This window comes from Crinia signifera, chromosome 6 (genome assembly GCF_055691185.1).
Source record: "Crinia signifera chromosome 6, ASM5569118v1, whole genome shotgun sequence".
Taxonomy (NCBI): Eukaryota; Metazoa; Chordata; class Amphibia; order Anura; family Myobatrachidae; genus Crinia; species Crinia signifera.
Genome location: NC_139222.1, coordinates 126,899,506 through 126,922,845, shown reverse-complemented (window position 1 = coordinate 126,922,845; position 23,340 = coordinate 126,899,506). Strand labels below are relative to the sequence as shown.

Sequence of the window (23,340 nt, the reverse complement as noted above, 5' to 3'; positions counted from 1 at the left end):
TACTTTGCCTATTTCTACTCACCATTTTAGGAGGCTGTGGGCAGAAATGTGTCTCCTGGGGTTAATGGGCACCTGAACAGATGAATAATTTATTTGCCCAATCAGTGGGAAACATTTGAATCGCCCCCCTTGTTGTACATTTCATTACCCCATTTAAAGTAGAGGGTCTGAAAAGCTGTAATGGAATGGCTGAAGTTTCATAAAAGTCTATTAAAATGCTTTTCCTTAGGATTTTATTCCATAAATAGGGTTTCAGTGCTTTCTAATGGAAATGTTTTATCAGTGATGTAACTGTGGGGTTGGGATCATTTGGTCTACAGCATTATGGTGGACACAGGTCTAGGTCTACATGGAATAAGGTCGACATGGTTCTAGGTCGAAAGGTCGTTAGTTCGACATTGTCTAGGTCGACAGTGACAAGGTTTACATGGGGTTTTTCACAGTTTTTTTTACCTGAATGTCAACACAGTCGACATGGACACAGTTGAAGTGCATAGCTGCACTCGCGATGCGTCGGGCACAGTACCGAGCATCACTATTTTATTCTCCCACCAAGCCCTAGTGGATGTAGGGCATGAAATACCACCTGTCGGCACATGTTGGCTCAAAAAACAGTGAAAAACCCCATGTCGGCCTTTTGACTGTCGACCTAGACAATGTCGAACTATTGACCTTTTGACCTAGAACCATGTCGACCTAATGACTGTCGACCATAATGCTGTAGACCAAATGACCGCATCCTGTAACTGAAGGGTTTGTAACTTCATGTTATTTTGCAGGAGTTTGTCACTATACGTGTGCAAGATCCAAGGTTGCAGAATGAGGGATCGTGGACATCCTATGTGGACTATAAAATATTTCTTCATGTAAGTCCCACTTGTATAGTATTAGAATCCATAGCAAATCATGCACATCCAGAAAATTACTATCGTAGTCGGGTCTACTGTATGGAAGTCAAAATCATTGCTGAGAGATAGTAATAATAACTTTAGATATTGATGAAGAGAAGAATCTTTTTTTTATTTAGGTGCAGTAACCGCTTTCTAAAGTAATACACTATATAAGGGTCCACTTAGATTAGGTTTTTTTTTTGGTGAAGGGGAAGAACCTGTTTGTTATCAGTAGAAATGATGTCCTCAACCAGTAGTAACCGGTGACGTTAGAATGGTAGTGGGGCAGTGAACAGGAAACAATCTTGGCCGTTAATCCAGGGGAAATCGCAGCCGCCGCTTATACAATGCTGCCATTGCCGTCAGTATTGAAGGCAGATTCCGACAAAACAGATCCGACTTCAATACAAGTTGGATCTGCTTTGTTTGAAACAGCCACGGATTGTCGAATTCACAGCTGTTTTTCGACAATCCGTGGCTGGTTTTGCCAACACAGCCGCTTTTCGACAGTCAGAACATTGCATTCCGGCTGTCGAGCTGAGCAAAAAAGGCACCGGATTGTTAGATTGAATACCCCCCTAAATGTTAGTCTTGTTAATCTTTAATGTAACATTAAACCCCAAAACTTGTATTTTGGGACTCCCACCATAAAGGAAAAATTAATTTTTCTGTGTTAACCTCTTCTCATCAAACACTGCTAAAAAGGACATATCTCTGTACTCCATTATTGGTATCTAAAGCTCATACTGTACCTGTTTAAAAGTTACTTTTAAGATGTAATGCTGATCCATGTTCTGCTGGCCCTGTCCACACTGTGCATTTCTGCATAGAATGCCTGTTGCCAGTCACTGTCCATGTTATGAGACAGGAAGCCTACTGTAAAGAAATGAAGTGTGTGATCTACAGAGCCACTGATTCTTTAACATCCCATTGTTTCACCAGAGTAGATGTCACTTCTCCTGAAGAGGTCATTCTGGTAGAACACAGTGGATTCTGGGATTGGAACAAGTTTTTCCTGTATTGTGCTGCTACCCTAAGCCTCCGAATCTGTACCTGAGAGGTGATCACATCGTAGAGGCTATCCTAGTAATGCTCCGGGGAAAAACTAAGCCAGTGATCCCATGATAATTGCAGAAATATCCCATGATAATTGCAGAAATATTGTATCATAAATAGGACACTCCTCTGGGATTGTTCAAGACAATATTGCTTAGGTTTGATATAACCAAGTAGATGTTGCATCCTTATACTGTGCATCCTATGGAGACACTTATAATAGTTTAATAAGAGATGCTGTTCCTACGAACTGCACACTATGTGGGAATTTTACTACGGTGGGCGTTCTATTTCACATGGGATGTTGCTGTGGGCAGCCAATCAGAATCTAATGATGTATTTAACACCTTTTAGAAGATAATAGATAGTATCTGTGCGCTGTGCTGCTCGGCAGGTATGTGTACCCTGTGTGATAACTGTACTGTCCCTGCTTATATTGTCACCTACCTGGCTGCTGCAATGACCAGTGGCGCAGCTGATGGCTGCCTAGGCGCTGTGCAGCTCGGCAGGTATGTGGTTCCGTGCATGTAATGTTTTAATGTAATGACTCTCTCCCTCCGCCCCCCCCCCCCCTTCATCCCTGCTTCATGCCGCACTGTAATCCACAAAAAATTCCTAGTGGCCAATAAAGTTGATTTTATTCTATTCTATCTGATATATATATATATGTATATATATATATATATATATATATATATATATATATATATATATATTCTAAAGCCCCCACCCCCCATCCATTACGCAGACATATCTGAAGCTACTAATTTCTTCAGATTTCCCTTGAACTCTCCCAGGAATCTGATCCGACCCTGCGCTAAATTTTCACTCTATTCACATCTGGTCAGAGCTATCTGATGCAGACAAATCGCATCAGATTCATGTGATGCACACTTGGTACATCAGATGTGTCTGACACAATATTTAAATATGGTAGGCTGGGTTTCTTATGGGGGGGATATAAGAAGCAGGGGCCACCGTAAAAATGTCAGTAAAGGGTTAAGGTGGCCATACACTGCTCCAACTTCTCAGAGCAGTGTATGGGCATCCGATCCCCCTCAAGCTTCCCGGTCGACAAGAATGCATGCAATACATTGCTTGCGGTCCTTCTGCATGTGACATTTTGCATATGATCAATTTCCCCCACTGTCGGGAGGGGGACCCCGATGGGTGTCGGACATGCAGCACTTCTGACCGCCTACTCTGATGCATACGGGACTGCTCATTAGATCGTATTGAATGTCAAACACATCTGTGTATGGGCAGATTAAATTGTTAAATCATTTTTTAGGGTTTCCCCCCTGAACATAACCAGCCCCAGGCTCTTTTATCCAGTGCTGGTTCTAAAAATACAGGAGAGAAATAGTATAGGCTTCCCCTATATTTAAAACAACCAGCATCGGGCTCCAGGACCGGTCCTGGTTACAAAAATACGGGGGGATAAAAGCTATAAGGGTCCCCCATATTTTTACAACCAGCACTGGACTCCACTAGCCAAGGTTGTAATGACACAGCCCGGGGACACGTTAATAGTGGTCTCAGGGGCTGCAGCATCACTCCCCGCAACTAGTCGGGGTCCCTGGGGGAATGGGGACGCCTCATTAAAGAGATCCCCCTTCCAGGACACCTGAGGGCCAGGGGCGAAGCCTGAAGCTGTCCTCAGCGCTGTGGACACCGGCCTGATAGCTAATTAAGTGTGCGGGACCTGTGTATGGGAGGCGGCGATGGCCAGATCCCCTGGTACCGGGACAAGTGTGCGGGAGACCGCGGGTCTTCTGATCCCGGGACAAGTGTGTTGGAAGCAACGGGTCCCGTGATAACGGGACTTGCGTGCAGGAGGCGGTGTCGGGTGACATCTCACCGGTAGCGGCAAGAAGGCAGGTCTCATGGGGATGGGAGTGACCAGGGTCTGTGTACTTCAGATGCGATGCACCACGCCGGGCCGAAGAGGTGCTCTGCATCCACGGTGAAAGGCGGGCGATGGGCAGCAGTATATATTTTTTTTAAGCTCAGTGTTCTTGAGTTTTCCTTAGTGTGGATACTTACAGGAAAATTTACTGAAGCTTATTAAAATGAAAGAGGTGATGTTGCGCATGGCAATCATTTCTCAATTGCATTCTAGAAAAAGATCAACATAATCTGATTGGTTGCTATGGGCAACATCTTTATTTTCAAAAACTTTAGTAAATTTCCCCCATAATGTGCCACAGCATATGCATTTTAGGATTGTGTATTGTAACTTCTGTCACTGCACTGCAGTAACTGTATTTGAAAATGAGGAGGGCAAATCCTGAGGGAAGTCATGAACATCCGGGGGTTCTCACATCTCTCTAATTGGTTGATTGACAAAGGAACCATTTGTGACTCCACAGCAACTTAAAACTTTTACTTATGCCAATTTTCTGTTTTTTTGTTTTTTCCTCCAGACTAATAGCAAGGCGTTCACTGCCAAGACATCCTGTGTGAGGAGACGATACCGGGAGTTTGTTTGGCTGAGAAAGCAGCTCCAGAAATTTGCTGGTTTAGTGTGAGTTGTTTTCTTGTACTGTTAGCACTTGAGAAAAAAGGACGCCTCAGAGTGTTGTATGGTTATTGGTCTGTCTAAAATAATTCAGGGGTTTATTTTCACATTGCAAAAAAGGGATTTTCACTTCAATTTTAATTTTTTCTATATATAGTGGCTATTTGGATCACCACAGCCAGTATGTACAAACGGGATGCGGTCATTTGGTCTACAGCATGATGGTCCACAGTCATTAGGTCGACATGGGAAAAGGTCGACAGGGGTCAAGGTCGAAAGGTCATTAGTTTGACAGGGTCTAGGTCGACAGTCAAAAGGTCGACATGGGGTTTTTCACTGTTTTGAGCCGAGATGTGCCGACAGGCTGTATTTCATGCCCTACCATCCACTAGGGAGTGGTGGGAGAATAAAATAGTATGCCGAGCGTAGTGAGGCACCGTGCCCGATGCATTGCGAGCGCAGCGGTGCACTTTTAACTGTGCCCATGTCGACTGTGTTGACATTCAGGTAAAAAAAACAGTGAAAAACCCCATGTCGACCTGTTGACATAGACATTGTCGAACTAACGACCTTTCGAACTAATGAACTTTTGGCCTATAACCATGACGACCTAATGGTGTCGACCTAATGACTGTCGACCAAATGATCCCAACCCATACAAACCGCTGAAATACAAACAAGTCTCAGCAGAGACAACTTTGTTGGGCCAAAGAGCAGGCCGACCGCAGCGGTGATGGAGCACAATGCAACCGAGCCAGGAACACTCTGACTAAAGGAATAAGGCTAGCAAAAAACCTGTTCTTGGATAAGCTGACAAACGATCTTTAAACCAACGATCCCACATCTGCATGGAAAGGAATAATAATACAAGAAAACATCTAAGCCCTCCACAATGCACCAGGGCCTTGCAGAAGAGCTGAACCACTTCAGTTGTAGATTTGAGAAAGAAATCCCCTGTGAACAAAACAATCCCCCCTATGCTGCCCTGAACACCGACTGCCAACCACAGGTACTACAGGTCACCCTACAAGAGGTGGAGGAGCTGTTCAAACCCAGGAAAGGTCCAGGTCTTGACTGGGTGTCACCATCTGCCCTCAGACTACCACCAGTTCGCATAGCATTCAAATCGATGTGTAGAGGATACAGTCAACCTAGGCCTGAACTACACTCTACAGCACACTGACCCGGCACAGTGAGACTCCTCCTTCCCCTTGTGTATTTTCTTTTACACTTCCTCTCGATATGCAGTCATTGGATCGACAGGAATTAGGTCAACTACTGTTGTCGAAAGGCAATAGGTCACAGGTCTTCAACCTGTGGCCCTCCAGATGTTGTGGAACTACATGTCCCAGCATGCCCTGACAGTTTTGGCATGCTCTTATAGGAAAAAATGTGGCAATGCATGTTGGAACATGTAGTTTCACAACATCTGGAGGGCCACAGGTTGAAGACCCATGCAATAGGTCATTGGATCGACAGGAATTAGGTCAACTACTGTTGTCGAAAGGCAATAGGTCAACACATGGAAAAGGTCGACATGCGTGTTTTTTTTTATTTTTACCATACTTTACCATGCCAGTGGGTGTGGAGGGTGAATAAATTGGGTGCTGAGTGCAGTGATGGACACCATGCCAGAAGCATGGTGAGCGCTGCAGGGTCTTTACATGGTGTCCATGTCGATCTACGTTGACATACACCCAAAAAAACAAAAACTCCTTTGCTTGTGTTGACACTTTGACCATGTTGACCTAATGATCATCTGAGTTATTATCATGCAATTTGATCAGTGTGTAAGATTGATAATAATATGCTATCCCATGGGTCGTTTCCAACCCCGTCTCCTCATGCAGTCAAATTTTGCCTAAAGTCGTATATGACTGCAAATCGTTCAGTGCGTACGAATAATAAAGATTTCCTAAAACAAGATAGTCAGGGGTAAAGAAACCATTGTTTGAATGTGTTCAGTGTGTATGCACTATATCGTTAAATCTCTGGGGAGTTCAAGGGAAATTGTTAACGATATTGATGCCTCCCTTTATCAAATACTGCGTATACAGCTTAAGGCTGGGCACACACACTATGCTGATGGATACACAGACATGCAGACTTAGTGGCCAATTAAATAAAAATACACCCTTAAGAATTGGCTGATCGATTTATACTTTCTGACTTCACAGCTGGATGGGCATCAGAAATTGTGGGTCACCCATACACTCAGCCAGACATATCACTATATCTGCAAGATGAATCTGCATCCGCAGTGCTGCAGGGACAACCTGATATATCTGGAATGCACACCTGCCTACGCACTACAGATATATTGCAAGTTCAATGTAATGGCTATATTTCTATTAGTGTGTATCCAGCTTTAGTGTTAAGTGTTCGTTTTTATCTACATGGTGTCTCGGATCAGGAAGTTCAAGCAGAAAAAGGGGTGGACCTCTTGGGATGGTAGGTACTACCACAGGAAGTTCTCTTTTCTCCTTCATCCATGTGGAACATTGGATATAGGTAGAGCTGAAGGAGTCTGGGTGCTAATAGGTTAATCACTAAACCAGCATGGGCTCCTACTCTACAGGCCAGAGCGCTGCAGTCTGCCATGGGGAAGGCACACTGGCTTTCTGGTCACCCACACCCACCTAATCGTCAGGAACACATTTGAGATAAATGCAATTAACTTCTTTGTGGGGCTTATATGTTCTCCCCATGCTTGCGTGGGTTTCCTCTGTGTCCTCCACTTTTTCCCCACACTCCAAAGACACATAGTAGGTTAATTGGTTATGAAAAAATGATTGTGTGTAATAGGAAATATGTAGCAGCCCCATTGGGGTAAATGACTAAAATGTAGGTGCAATTATAACTGTTATCTGTGTCATGTAATTGTGAACTCATTTTTCTCTATTCCTCAGACCTGTCCCTGTCCTCCCAGGAAAACTTCCCTTTCACATTGGGTGCAGTGATGACTTTATTGCGCGCAGGCGACAAGGACTCCAGCAGTTCTTGGAACAGTGAGTTTTTTTGTTCCTTTTAAAGTAAATTACATTCCTATGGTACTTTTTTTTTTAAAATGTGTATGCCTGTAAATAGAGCATTGCCTTTTGTAAGTGCTATTTGTATTAGTATTAATTTCCCTTTTTTAAGGCTGACAATTTGCACTATAATGCAAATACAATTGATTATGTTGAGTGTTACTTAGGGTGCCCCTTGTTTGGGGTAAATTTTAAAATGTGAAGGTACACCCTCTAATGGTTTTCCTTCAGCTATTCTGAGAGCCTATGCAACATATGAAGTTAATCGGACAACTCTAAACCGTGCCCCAAGACGCTTTAAACTTCTTGAGAATTTAGGCAATTTTCCTGTTTTTTTTTTTTTTTTTTAATTCCCTTTGAAAAAATAGATATGGTCTGAAGTTTGATGCATTCGGGGTATTAGCCATCCCAAAATGTATCTTCTAACATAAAGGACAAGGGTTGAAATACATAGTCAGACTACAACCATAAAATATTACAATTGAAAGCAAATATGTTGAAGCCACGATATGGCAAAATAATGTTAAAATCATATGTCCCGTGTATTGGGCAACCAAAACTAGGTATTGGAAGTCCATTTTCTTGTTTACCTAACTGAGGTACTCCTGAATCAGGGCAACACCTCGCTCTGTTGCGTCGTTCACAGCCAAGAAGTTTTGAAAAAAGACTGAAGCTTGTTTGAAGGCCGCAGTCTCTTCACACTTGCTTGGATCGCTGTCCAGAAAGTCCAGTGGCAAATTGTGGCTTTTGAAAATTTCTACTGAACTACAATCAGAGCACAGACCTCACCCTGCAGCAGCGGCATTCACTAACGCAGCAAATGCCACAGACACACGGAGCTCAGGAGGATTCAGAGGAGGAGACAGTGACGTCACTGAACTTTGTACCAGCTCAGGCAAGCAATAATAATAATAAGTACATAATGCAACAACACTCATTTAATAAACTGCATAAATATTACTTCCCCACCCAGTCCTTGCTTGAGTATATTTTTGGACTGTGGGAAGAACTAAGAAGAAACACAAAAACATGGAAAGAACGTACAAACTCCACATCACAATCATCAGAATTGGTCGCGTGTGAGACCACAAAGCAAACTGCGCACTGAGCCAGTTGCCGTCCACATTATTGTGAATTGGGTACTGAGTGTGAACCTTATGTACCAAACTCCAAAAAGGGAAGCTTTTTTGAGCTTGGTCCCAAAGGTTACCGACATCTGGCTCTGATGGTGTAAAGGTCATACAGAGCCATTTGGCAAATGATTCAATGTCTTTAACTATTTCCTCTGACTTCCTGCACAAACAATTTTATGTCAAATGATGACCGATTGAGCAAACAATTACACATTAACGATGGTGGAGGTCAGTGTGAGCCAGTCAATCAGCTTTACCAAATCGTGCATACACATGAAACCATTTGTACACATTGCTAAAGATTGGTCTATGATCTTTCTTTTTTTAATAAAGTAATTTTTATTGGTTTTGCCGAAAAAACAAACAACACATTACAGACAGTGGTGCTACATATGGTGCTTATAGCAAATATGGCGTATCTGTAAGCATATACATAAAGGAGAACCATAGGAGTATTCATATATAGTCATACACATAGTCATACCAGAGCATGGATAGGGACACCAATACCCGGAGGCGCCATCCGGGTCTTCGTGACCAGCAATGGAAAGGAGGTACATGTGAACCAGCATATCTCTCGGATAGTTATTGAGCACCATCAGATTATAGTACTAAACAGTCATCAGGCAAAAACACCACTGTCCAAACTAAATTAACCCACTATCTAAAATATACCACCTATACTACCCAAAGCAAAACTCCCCAAAACCCCCCCCACCCTGTATGACCTAACCCCAACCTAGGTATACCTGGAGCCCCCCCCCCCCCCCCCCGCCCCCCAACTAACTATACTAACCATCACTAAGAGGAGATAAATTAGTAGCTTTCAGCTATATTAGCTAAACTAACCTAAATACCTAATTCACCCCTTTCTCCCACCCCCTACACTACATTATCTATCTAAACACCCCCCCCCCCCCCCCCACCCCCATACAATGGACGGATAATAAGCGGATGGATTAAATGGGGCAACGGCTCGGTAATAGTTATAAAGTATAATCATCTGTGGGGAACCTGTCCCTCCCACCAATAATAGGATATTTTAATAACTAGCATAGGAATAACTGTACAATAAAAAGCCAGTCCGACCAGGCCCTCCCCCACTGTAGAACCAAATAATTAGCAGTCCCTCCGTCACATATGTCAAGTTACATTCCAAATAAACTGTAACGTTAAAAGTAGGGCAATAGTACAGTGGACGTTACACCCATATATCCAGGATATATCCACAATAATACAATATAAAGATTAAATGCAGTAGAGAATACAACAGAAATGAAAATAACACCAGGAAAAATCTGAATAGGCATCATAAACTATAATGGCATATATAACATTAATCCAGCCAAAAATGGTTCTTGATCCTCTTCGATGTTACTTGAATGTCATCATCCGTTGTCGGATGTGTTGCATCATTACTTTTATTTTGCGAGGCTCAATAAAAATATTTTGGAAAAAAAAAACATTAATCCGGCCAATTCTCGATCAGCTGAAAAAACACAATTATGTCCGTATCCCCAGGTTTTCGAGGAGAAACCAAAAAACATTTAGAATATTTAAACATCAAACATTTAAACATCAAATTCCCGAATTTAGTCTTTTCTATCAGCAGCAGAGAAGGGTTTCTGAGGTGGATCACAACTACCCCATCTCCAGACTTTCGATAGGTAATGGGAAAACAACCACGATATTGAGAGATCAAGTTCCAGGATCTAGAAATTCCCATCAATAGGAAAAATGGAGGCTTACGGAATTTGAAGCAGTCCTCAACAGCAGGAGTTGGGATGGTATCAAAGGGGATGGGATGACTCCTCTTCCTGAGCAGGAGGATGCATACCGTATATACTCAAGTATAAGCCGACCCGAATATAAGCCGAGGCCCCTAATTTTGCCCCAAAAATCTGGGAAAACTTATTGACTCGAGTATAAGCCGGGGGTGGGAAACACAGCGGTTACTGGTAAATTACAAAATTAAAATAGATACCAATAAAACTACATTAATTGAGGCATCAGTAGGTTTTTGAACATGCACAGTATACATACACACACATGCACAGTATACATACACACACAGACATGCACAGTATACATACACGCACAAACATGCACAGTATACATTACATACACACACACAGACATGCACAGTACACATAGTGTGTAAAAAAACAGCATAAAGGTAATTTATTACAGCACATACCCAGACCCCCCTCACTCCCCCCCCCCCCCCACACACACACACACACACACCAGAATTTAACATTTCATGTTGGTACCTTTTATTCACAGTACCGGTACTTTAATACTTTAAGACGCAGGACGGAGCAGAGCACCAGGCAGGAAGTGTCAACCTCTGACACTCCTGCGTGTGTCCGGCCCCTGCTCTGTCCTGCTGCAGCGCGGCGCCGGCGGGAGAACGGGCGGGCAAGGTAGGGAAGCCGGCGGGTGAGCTGGGAGAGCGGGCGGATAAGGCAGGGGAGCCGGCGGCAGCAGTGCACAGCTCCGGCGCTTTGTGATATGTCTGCGCCCGGAGCTAGTGTTCTGCCGGCTCCGCCGCTGCTAAAGATGTGTATTTTCCACTTGACTCGAGTATAAGCTGAGGAGGAGGTTTTCTGCCCAAAAAATTGGGCAGAAAAACTCGGCTTATACTCGAGTATATACGGTAAGTTGAGTCGGTGAAAAAGACTTGTAGACCGCAGCATCAGGATTTAGAGGCACATCGATAGCTTCAAATTGAGCAAGGAGCCTCTGACAGGAGGCATTTATGGCCCAGAGGATTTGATGCACATAGCTTGACATCATAAGTAGTGAAGTGGTACCCAATCCTGAGTAAAATGGCGGTGGCTAGCACACCGCCAAGGTTTTCCACGGATCTATAAAGGATAGCGTCCCCAGACCTGCAGTGCCACACAGGAAAGGATAGCTTGTGTAGAGAAGTAGAAATAGATGACCTGCAGGAGCCAGAGATAGTCAGCACCCTCCAGTAATTTATGGTGCTGGGTATACACGTGCGACAAAATGGCGCTTGTTGAATAGGTGCAAAAGAAAGTGGATAACGTCAGGCACTTGAGATCCAACCCACAGTGTTATGAAGTCAGTATTACATACAGGGGGTGCCAATGCTGATGTTAATGCAGCACCACCTCAGGTATCTCAGGGTGCAGAGGAGTCAGCCAGGTAAATTCGGGAGGCAGGACGCAGGCTTTGAGCCGTACCGCAACAACAGGTCCAATTGGTACAGGGGAGCCTGGAGGCCATAACTCACCAGCAGGATTATCTGTTACCGCAGGTCCTTCAGCCCTGGCAGCCCCAGCAAGGTCTCAAGCGGCAGCAGCAGTCACCCCAGGATCCGGACAGAGCCCCCACGGCAATCCAGTATCGACGCCATCCCCAATATGGCGCCCGGGTCCCCACAGTAACAGCAGTGGCGGGCGCTGCCCGCTCCGTCACGGGCAGCAGTTGCTCCGCCAGCCACCAGTCGGATGGGCTAAGTTCCCACCGCTGTCCGGTACCCAAGCACCGCCCGCGCCGAAGAAAGGAGGCATGCTGCGGGAGCACAGGAGGCAAGATGGTGCCCGCGATCTCAACGCCCGGCAGGTCCAGCAGGTCGCACCAGCCCCGAGAGGACCCCTCAGATGGCAGCGGACGTCTCGGGAGGTACAGGAGGAATAGCGGAGAGAAGGCAGTCAGAGAAGAAGGCACCTTATTCCCTTGGCCAGGATTTTAAAACAGGATATCTGCGGAGCTCTCCCCAGGTGCATCTTCTCACATGTCTGGCCAAGCCACGCCCTTCCCCCTCCCCCCCTTCCCCCAGTCTAAGATCTTTCTGCATGCAGGAAAGATCATAGACCTCTACAAAAGACCGGCGGGGATGCGCATCGACATCTATATTGCTCATAAACGCGAAAGATTTGTCGTTTCAATCGGTCGGGAATGCACAGATCTTTTGCCAAATTGCACCTTAAGTTGCTTTGTGCCCATGGAGGCATTGGGCAGTATTCAATGAGAAAAATTTGCCGTGTTTTATGGCGAATTTGTGCTTTTCTCGCGTTGGACGGAGACTTTTGCTCTCAAAAAGCGAGCAACCCTATTCAATGTGAACGTCTCGCCGTCTTTCTGAGTGATTTTCGCTGTGTCTCTCTGTGTAGCAATTCTCCATCTTTTCATGGAGAAGTGGAATGTGAACTTTTTAAATAAAAGGTTTTTTGTTTTAATTTTGGTGTCAAAAAATCAGGAATTTTATTCTGTGAAAGGGCATGCTATTTTTATTCATGTGCTTATAGCACTTGAATATATATTTTAATTAAAAAAAAAATATTTTTTATTTTTTTTACACAGAGCAGCCAGCAGGGGGCCGGGAGCTGAGCCGCTCATTAGATATTCATATATTCACTGCACCCGATCATTACATATGCAGGATCGGGAGCAGTGACTATACCCGGTCCCCTGCTGGCTCTGGGGGGGGGCAGGGGGCAGCCTGGGTCCACAAAAGTTCTGGGGCAGGCAGGGAGACTTCAATCTCCCTGCCTGCCACTGTCCCACGGCTCCCTGCCGTGGACGCTCGTCCGCTGCAGGGGTTAAGATTCGCAGCGAGGGGCAACTCGCCCCTCCGACATTGAATACAGGGAGAGCGAGTGTCAGCCAGCCCTCCGAAACACAGCGAGTGAGCAGCGAATCCTAAACAGGATTCGCTGCACACGGCGATATTTTATATTGAATACTGCCCATTGTCAGAGGTGAAGGCTATTATGATTTCTCTCCTGCAGTGATTGCCCAGTAATGAGGAGATGCACATGATGCAATGGCGCGGCACAGGTGTCTTGCTCAAACATGACAGACTCTGCCCAATGTGTCATGAAGTATTTTCTCGTTGTGATATTTACCTCCAACAGAAAAATGATTTGATGACCATTATTTCCTTTATTTTTGTGTGTGTAGTTACACTTCCCTTAATACCTTATTCCCTGAAATAATTAGAAACCTAAAGTTTACATCTGAAAAAGAATGAAACCTAAAGTGAGTAATCCAGTGATTTTTTTTTTTTTTTTTTTGGCCAGATAAATGGTTTCTATAATCTATTTGACTTGCCCACACATTACAGATTTGTTTCAGTGATAGGCAGATTTTTCCTGTTAGAATGCCCACACATACAAAAATGAAACTCCAATAAAACCAGATTTTTAAACATGTTTAAAAATCTGATTCAGCAATCGATTGGCGATCCCTATTAATTGTTGATTGGTATTGCCAACAGGGGGAGCCCACACATTAAAGATTAATTGTGACAATCATCTCCAGAACGGAGGATTGTCACAATTAATTGCTGATGAATAGGGCCCATAAGTTTACAATTATTAATTTGATTTATGATTACTTGCTTCACCTACAGTGCATATGGTTTTGCCCATTAGTGATTGTACCTTTGCGAGTGAACCACAATAATCCCCATAGTGTGTGTGTGTGTGTACATTATACACACAAAGTCTAGCGATCAAGTAACATGTTGCTCAGAGATCCTGCCACAGATTCCAATTCCCACCTTTGCAACAAAAAATATGTGCACTCACTTAAAAAGCGTTTGAAGCGGTTTTAAGAAAAGTCACCTAAACCGTAAAGCTGTCTGCCGCTTGGGGCACGGGGTAGAGATGTCTGATTTAACGTCATATTTTGCATGAGCTCTCAGAATAGCAAAAAAAAAAAAAAAAAAATGGTGTCCCATTGATTTTCGGACCTTCATTTTTAAGGGACACCCTAGTGTTAATGTAATTGGCTGACAAAAAAAAACACTGCCTTTGGAACATCATCAGACTGTGGAGAAACCTGAAAACACTAAAGCTCATCATGAGGAGTGCTCCTTGAGTTTGAACTGTGAATACTAGCTGTTGTGTTACCCTTGCTGCAAAACTCAATATTGCTTTTGGACCTGGACATTGCTATTATTGTTTACGAGGACTGATTGAAAACCACACTCTCTATTTGAAAGGGGTTTAAAAGAAATATGGGGTGTAAATGTTGAAAGGTTTGTATTAAAAAACAAACAAAAAAAAAACAGTCAGTTGTTACTAATATGATGTGGAAACACACTTAGGGGGTATTCAATCCCCTTTTCGTGATTTCATTTTTTTGTTTGGTACTGCCGTCGTAGTTATGCTTACATGATCTTTGTCACGCCTATTCAAAGTGTTTTTGCTACATACCAATGATATGAGATGTAGGCGTCGCTATTGTGTCTTTTTGTGCCATGTCGTAAAGTATTTAAGCGACACTCCCGCATGGGTCAGTGTCATTTGTCTGGATTTCTTGAAGGCGTCAACCTTTGCCTGATTTTTCACAATGATGAAGTTCGATTATTCTGCCAACAGCTTAGAACAGTGACATCAATCATTTTTAATTGGCCAACACTTGTGAGTACAAAAATAAGCGGGAAACAAAAAAGAGCCAATACACTTTAAGAATTTTGGTGTGATAACTTTCAACCAGGACATGAGGAAAGGGAGATAACAGCCTCCCCGTTAGGTCCGGACCGTTCAAGTTTTCACTACATGTCCTGCCCATACAGGGAGCCTTCATTCTCCACCCTCCACTTATGCCTGGTGACAGGTGTTACCTGAAACCCTCCCCCCCGGACAGAACACCACTGGACCGGACGCTTGAAAATCCAAAATGCAGAGTTTGATATCTGGTCCAGCGGTTTGGAAATCTTGTCCTAGCATGGTTTATACCCATAACACTATCTACATCTGACAAATGTCACCAGGGAGAGGAGAATGGGTTAAATATATTCCCTGTAGGGTCCGGCCATGTTACAAAATGAAGCCAAATCGAAACTACACAAGGACACTGTAGTCCGCTGTCCACCTCTCCCTATTGACAGCTGACACAGGCATCACCTATATCAGCCACCCCAAAAAACGGACATTTGAAGCACCAGACTGCAGGTTATATCTGATGTCCAATCCTACGGACGTGTTAATTGGCTGAGTCCAGTTTTCACTTAGTCCCATTATGTTACAGAAGCTGCATAGATCACGCAGACACACTTTGAACATGGACTTTACAGGCAGCCAGCTCACATAAAAAAAAAAAAAGGACATTAACCTATGCAAAGTACTTTACTCAGATTAGCTCACACGTAGCAAAAATGTGAAGTGTGAGCACTGCAAAAACTTGGAAAAGACAAAAAAAAACCAGTCTGTATCAAAGGGACGATATAGGGAAAGCAAGGTGCAAAAAATATTACACTACATGAACTTTGAATAGCTGCAACACTAAAAAACGAGTACTTCAGTGAAATACTGCTTAAAAATTCGTAAAAATAGATCATCGCCAGTCACACAAAACGAAAAAAGAACATAGACATTGTCATCTCGACAGGCGCAAAAAATGAACAATGAATATGCGATATCCAAAGTTAACTCTTTTATGTCGTTAATTCACAAGAAATCGACAACAATAAACAAAACGGCTAGGATTGAATACCCCCCATAATATGTTTGCTCACAGGTTCAATAAAGAACAACGCCGTCTATGCATTTAATATTTGTATTTATTTTGGTACTTGTTTCCTAGCACGGCCACAATCTTGTCCATCGTGTACCTTAAAGTTAAGGTACACGATGGACCCGATTTCCTTTTGAAATCAGGTCCATTTTGCCGGCAAAGGCAAAATCGGGACCATCGCGTCGGTCGCGTGCATTAACATGGCTCGCGATGCGATGGACGCGATTTTGCCATAGGCTTCAATGTTAAAATATTTTTAACATTGAAATCGGGAGCATCGCGTCGGTCTTGTGCCATTATAATGGCACAAGATGAGATGGACTTGATTAAGTCCATTTTACATAGCAAACAATGGGAAATGGGCCAATATGACCCATTTCACATTGTATATGGCCCCGTCATCGTTAAAAAGTTAAGCAACCCCATTGTGAGCGTCACCCAACGATTGACGCCAACCCGAAGCGTGGCGAGCGCAGCGTTGCGCCTCCTCCGACCTTTTCATACCCCTACTATTCACGTCGGCGTGGAGTTGAGAATATAAAGTGTGGCGAGCCACCGAGCCCGAAGCATGGCGAGCGCACGCGTATACCTGTGAAGTTATACGCGTCCCCTCGTGGGGCTCGCTGCGCTCGCCACACTTTATATTCTCAACTCCACGGCGACGTGGATAGTAGGGGTATGAAATGGTCGGAGGACGTGTACCGCCGCCCCTCACGGGCTCGCCACGCTTCGGGTTGGCGTCAATCGTGGGGTGCCGTTGAGGGGGTAAAATTTGGGGTCTGGGGACTACTTTACATTGAATCCAATGTAAAATAGGGTCCCAGGGGCCCTATTCACATTTGATTCAATGTAAAAATCGCGTCGGTCGCATCGCATGCGATGCGACTGACGCGATTTTTCCGACTCGATCACCCCGATATAAATCGGTGTGGCCGTGCTAGGAAACAAGTACCTTTATTTGTTTACATGATTTTGTTATAACGTATACTGTGGCTGATGCTGGAATGCCGGTCAAGTGGCCGTGTGCATCAGTAGTCTGCCTGACTCTGAATCGGCCCAATTGTGTTATTATTTCTAGAACATTGTAGTAGGGATTGTCCTAGGATTTAGGTCCAAAGTTGCTGGGATTCCAATCTCAGGATTGGAGCCTCCAATCCCAGGATTTTGGCTTCAGATTGCCCAATGCGCAATTTCCTTATTTATTCTGGGTGGGGCTGAGCACTCCAGAATGCTAAACAGCAGCTGCTAGCATGTTTTTCAATCCTGAATCCCAAGATTGCTTTCCTTAAGAAGTAATGCAATATTTCTGTAATTGTTAAGATTATGGCATGTATGCCATGATTAGGAATTAGAAAATGTTACTGGTACATTGTGGCAAACCTAACCATTTAAGTGATTGCGGAGTATGTCTAATTGCTTGTGTCCTTGTGTCAGCAGAGCTGTACAGAATATGGTCCTGCTTTCGGACAGTCAACTGCACCTCTTCCTACAGAGCCAGTTGGCAGTGGCTGAGATCGAGGCCTGTGTCCAGGGACGGCGGTCATACACTGCTACTGAAGCTATCCTGAATTATGCTATGTCTAACCGAGGCTGGACCCAAGAGGAAACAGAATAGGTAGCGGTATCTAGACACCTCAGTTAAATGTGAGGTCCTTTTTTTTTTTTTAACTCACTGTTAAAGGGAAAGCAATATCTCAGTCTAGAACACTTTGCACTTTAAATTGTTCCCCTGGGAAACGTAAGCAGGAATTTTACGTTAGAAATAGGTACAGTATTCCTGTGTGCCCTTGCTGGTGTTTTCTAATCGGTGAGAAAACTAGCACCATTTTGTGGGTATTTTTTCTGTAGATGAGAAGACTATTGAACCTTTATGCAGTTTGAGGAACATTTACCTTCTCCTTTCATCCATACATCTGAAGAAGATTGTTCTATTCATCCAGCTGGACCATCCACAAGATCTTGCAGCCATAATGAGATAAATCACTCCAAGCTGGTGATCTGTACTGAGGATATACTGCACCTGCTATTACAGTATTGTATGATACTCCCTCTATCATCTAGGCTTCTGATATCTTCCCATAATCCACATGTACTCACTACATCAGTTAATCTGTTGGGTCAGAACATGTGGGGCTTTATTAACCAAGTGACCGCATTTTTACGCTCTGGTTCCCTGCGGGTTGGAGGTGAAAATGTAAAACTGAACTTGCAGTCAGTGTAGGACCCGGCGGGTTTATCCTCACTGCGAGTGCAGTATTAACCTTTTGAGTGCAAACATCTCTGTGACAGAGGTGCAAAATATGAGTGCCAATGGCTCTGTGAGAGATATGCATAATATAAGCTAAGAATGCCAGCATCACCCACGTTTTGTTATATAAATTTAAATAAAAAAATCTGTAAAAAAAAAAAAAGATATTTCCTATATAAGGTAAACAATACAGGTCATTCTGATTAAAAATGTTGGCTTGGCAATTTTCACAAATTCCCTAGGCACTCAAAGGGTTACATTTTTGCCTACAAAAGCAGCTAGTTTCTAAATAAAGCCCTAGGTATACTTCCACTGGACTGTAGTTTATTATTTTATTCATAGTAATACTACTCATTCACTACTGAACAAGTTACAATAGAATTTGTTACAATAAATACAAAGCTGTAATGTACTTTTTTGAGTAAATGTATTTGTATTCTGAGGCAGCTCTGAAACTTTATTCATAATTTATCAATGTATCTCAGCCGTTTCAAATTAAATTAAAAAGCAGGTACACAGAGTTAAGGCCCATACACACATGCCGATTTTTCAGATAAAAGTCGGCAAGTGTGTATGACCCAGCGGTGGCTGACTAGCGGTGATGCGCGCTCCCGCATCGTCGGCTGGTTTTACCAGCATGCCAGCAATGATGGATGCAATGATGGATGTTTTTTTATCCATCATCGCTGTGTGTGTGTACGGCAGCCGGGCTGAAAGATGAGACACTTTCAGCCCTGCTGACCGCTCCGCTCTCTCCCCGATCCCTCCCCCACCCTGCTCCAAATGGAGCATATAATACTATACAGCCTGGCCAGCGCTGTCATTAGTGAGTGCAGAAACTGTGGCACTAGCACTCGCTTCACTGGTCCGCACAGCCCCCGCCAGTATGAAGTACCTGCACCTTCCGCAGCCGGGTCTGATATGCTGCACCGCACACATATATATCTGGAAAAAAGATGAGATGGGTGCCTCCTCGTGCAATATGTTTATATATTATAGTGAACCCCTTCACCGTCCGTGAGAAAAGGACCCCAAGAAATTCAGGTGTACCGTTAATAGTGGTCTCCAACCACTATAATATGGGCTTGATCGTATAAAGACCTCGGCTCTCAGGAATACTTGCTTAGATCATCCATAGTATTTCTCAATATATTCACCAGCACATAAAAGGAAATACAGGAATATACTAGCGTAATATTGTTAAAACATTTATTTCTATAGCAAAAAATGACAAAAGTTGCCTGTACAATGTGTTAAAAAAAACAGTTGCTTATCTGGTGAATCTTGATGCAGTCCGTCATATATCACCATGGTATAGCATAGAGTCCCCTCAACGCGTTTCGTCCGTGACCCATAGGCAGGACTTCCTCAGGAACGACTATCTCACTGTAATATATAAACATATTGCACTAGGAGGCGCCCATCTCATAATTTTTCCGAATCTTTACCGAGAGGTTCCCTTAAACAGGAACCATCAGGAGAGGAGCTGCAACTCTGAAGGAAGGAGGAACTGTGCATTAATTTGTAGAGCGCCTGTGTGCTACTTCTAACAGGACAGAACTGATAATTGCAACCCAAAATAGAGGGGATTTATCATAGCGCTATTACCACTACATCCGTTTTATATATATAATAGATAGATAGACATGGTGCTGCCCGGCACTCGCTGGTTGAATGTGTAGTCAAATACCTGGTGCCTTCCTCATAAGGTCTTCCTTCCTTTTCAATACAATATAGAAACAGGCGGCACTCACGGGATTTCTTCTTGTGCAAAAAATGTGCACGTTTTTTTTGCACATGAAGAAATCCTGTGAGTGCCGCCTGTTTCTATTATATTTATATATATATATATATATATATATATATATATCTATCAGAGTGTGCTTGCAAATGTAATCACAACATGTACATAAAGTTGCCCGATGTGCATAAAAGATGTGTGCACAGAATAAAAATTGTTTTCAAAACAGCATTTGTGGGTTATTAAGCTAGTCACCCAGAAATGGATATAGTGACCAGCGCGTTTCGTCAACAAAATGACTTCCTCGGTCGAAGCAGCATATTAAAAGAACAATTCGTGCCTAGTAGGTCACAGAGCGCAGTCTCCTTTACGGACAGTGACCCGATGGATTAGCATCAGTTAAGTAGCGGCAAAACTGAAGCACCAGGTATATGTTTTTTTTTTTTTTAAATTGATGATATAGTCAGAGAAGTTAATATCACAAATGGATCCAAGCAACGATCAGAATATAATATATATATATATACACACACACACACACACACAAAGCGCCAAGGAATAAAATAACACTTTACTTATAATAAGCTAACATACATTGGGGTTTAGATATGAAAGCTTGCCCAAGACAGTCACATCACTGCCACGGCAGGTGGGTAAGGGTGGAATCACAGCTCACAGGATGATCAGCCCAGCGGGGTACGTACACAGGCGGACGCCGAATAGAGACCAGGATGTCTTTCACGGACCAAACGGGACATCCAACGTCAGCAATGTATAAGCTATGCCCAACGCTGGGGGGGGGGGGGGTGTGTCTCGGCTGCGTGTGCTGCTTGACTGCTCTATGGGGGGGGGGGGAGTTGGGGGTTGCGGGGGTCCAGCCGCTCATCTGCTTCAGTGCTGAGTCCAACGGGGGGGCGCTCACCTGCTCCACGGCGGTGGGGCCCCGCTGACCTGCACCAGCACCCGCTTCATTGATGGCGGGGAAACGCTGTTCAATGATGTTGCTACTGCCGGTGGCTATGGGGGGGGGCATCGCTTCATTGTATTTACGTATTGCAAACACAGCAGAGTGCCGCACCACACAGCTACTATATATATATATACAGGAATAATGATAGCGGCACTCACAAGACTGCTCAGTTTCAGGTACAAAACATTCTTTATTTATATATATATATATATATAATACAAAGAGACCCAAACCGCGCACACAAATTGGTGAAGCAGCACCTCTGAGGATCCCCTGTTAGACGGGACCCAAACGTGTTTAGGAATGAGAGTGAAAGAGTTCAGGGTGCGGTAACAGTAATTTGATACAATTAAAGATATAAAATACATTTAATAAAAAGATGCCGCTTAGGCAACAAATTAATTACAATACATTGATTATGACAACAATGATTGGTTATTTCAGAATAAAAGTTTGGCCCAACGCGTTTCGTCAAAACGTTGACTTCCTCAGGGGCTGAGAAGGTATTGAGTATGACAGATTTGGCGCTTCATATATGGAAAAAACACTAAGACTCCACTTGTGAGATTTCTGTTCTTAAAACATATGAAGGAGAATTGACTGCCATCAAATTGGGGCTTTTTATAAAAAACGGGTCGCTACCCGAAAAAACTTTAACACCGGGGTATAGAGCATGGGGTAGGAAATCCCCCTCACAGATAATATACCGTCAGTAATTTCCAACAACTGCCCATATATCACTGGGCCACCGAATGTAGACTCCTAGGGATCCACAGGCCACAGTGCTAATGACAAGTTAGCTATGTCTACTCCTTGGCAGGAGAGTACCATTAAAGGACCTAAATCAGGGCTGGGCAATTGCGGCCCTCCAGATGTTGATGAACTACACATCCCAGCATGCCTTGCATCAGTTTCAGCATGGACACTTAGCAAAACTAATGCAAAGCATCCTGGGATGTGTAGTTCATCAACATCTGGAGGGCCGTAATTGCCCAGCCCTGACCTAAATGATTTGTATGTTAAAATGCTATGTATGATCCAACACATATCAGGATTCACTTTCCCCAGGAATGACCAGCCATAAATTCTAGTTTTCTTTAAAAACATCATATGTAAAATGCATGTGCTTTATTGGTCAGGTCATTAAATCCTTCATATTAGGTGGACAAGTGATTATAGAATTGTACAGTGTATGGAAATTAACCTGATGTATGTAGACTGGATTGTCCAGGAAGTTTTAATCTATGTTATTGGTATATTTTACTATATTATGATTTTATATACAAGTGCTTTGATATGTGTCCATTGGTGACTGCTTCTGTTTATGAATTAGGAGTATCTGCCAGGCCTGGCAAACCGGTGGACTCGGAGATGGTAAAGACTGGAGCCAGTGTACATGTTGCAAAGCATTATGGGGACTGACGTTCTTTGGGGTTTTGTGACAAAACCCCCGGGAATGGAAACTCCAATCATGGGATTAAAATCCCGGTGTTTTGGGGGCCAAATCCCGGGATTCTGCCGATCAGGATCCCGGAATTGGCCACCCTCGCTGGGGATAACGCATTCCCATAATGTATACCACATACATAATACATTCAGGAGAAGACCTGGGCTGCTTCACCACGATAAAGTGAAATGGGGCACACAAGGAACATAACGGCCAGATTAATAAATCTACCCCTCAGAGACACATTGTGGCATTGAATTGAATATGGAGAGAGAGAGGGTTGACTTTGAGGCAGAGCTCTTACAGTTCTTAGGGCCTTATTTTGGTTCATTCTTTCTGACAAAATCCTTCTTAGATGGACAAAACCATGTGCACTGCAGGGGGGGCAGATGTAACATGTGCAGAGTGAATTAGATTTGGGTGAGTAATTTTGTTTCTGTGCAGGGAAAATACTGACTGCTTTATTTTTACACTGCAATATAGATCTCACTTTGAAGTAAAACCCCACCCAAATCTAATTCTCTCTGCACATGTTACATCTGCCCCACCTGCAGTGCACATGGTATTGCCTATCTAAGAAGGATTTTGTCAGAAAGAATGAACCAAAATAAGGCCCTTAGTGAGTGTGAAGTGCTGTCAGCTCAGTCGGTGGCGTAGACACACACATACTGTATGCAGGCTGCTGCTGCTGGTTGGGCAAAATGCACAGAAAGTGAGACCAGACATACATTGGGCAGATGTTTTGTCACTATCGATTCCCAAAACATCAAGCACTAGGTCCCAATCATCAATGTTTTGGGAACATTGC

The 23,340-nt window shown here is 43.6% G+C and overlaps 1 protein-coding gene across 2 annotated transcripts in view; it reads left to right on the top strand.

Annotated features, from left to right (window-relative positions):
• The window catches only part of SNX11 (sorting nexin 11), a 28,635-nt gene extending 9,819 nt beyond the window's left edge, over window positions 1–18,816 (top strand). For both annotated transcript variants that reach the window (XM_083147071.1, XM_083147070.1), the window contains exons 3-6: window positions 780–866; window positions 4,373–4,473; window positions 7,377–7,475; window positions 17,564–18,816. In XM_083147071.1, coding sequence (XP_083003197.1) covers window positions 780–866; window positions 4,373–4,473; window positions 7,377–7,475; window positions 17,564–17,741 — 465 coding nt within the window. In that variant the 3' untranslated portion in view covers window positions 17,742–18,816. The remainder of the gene's footprint in view (window positions 1–779; window positions 867–4,372; window positions 4,474–7,376; window positions 7,476–17,563) is intronic.
• Window positions 18,817–23,340: the final 4,524 nt, after the last annotated feature.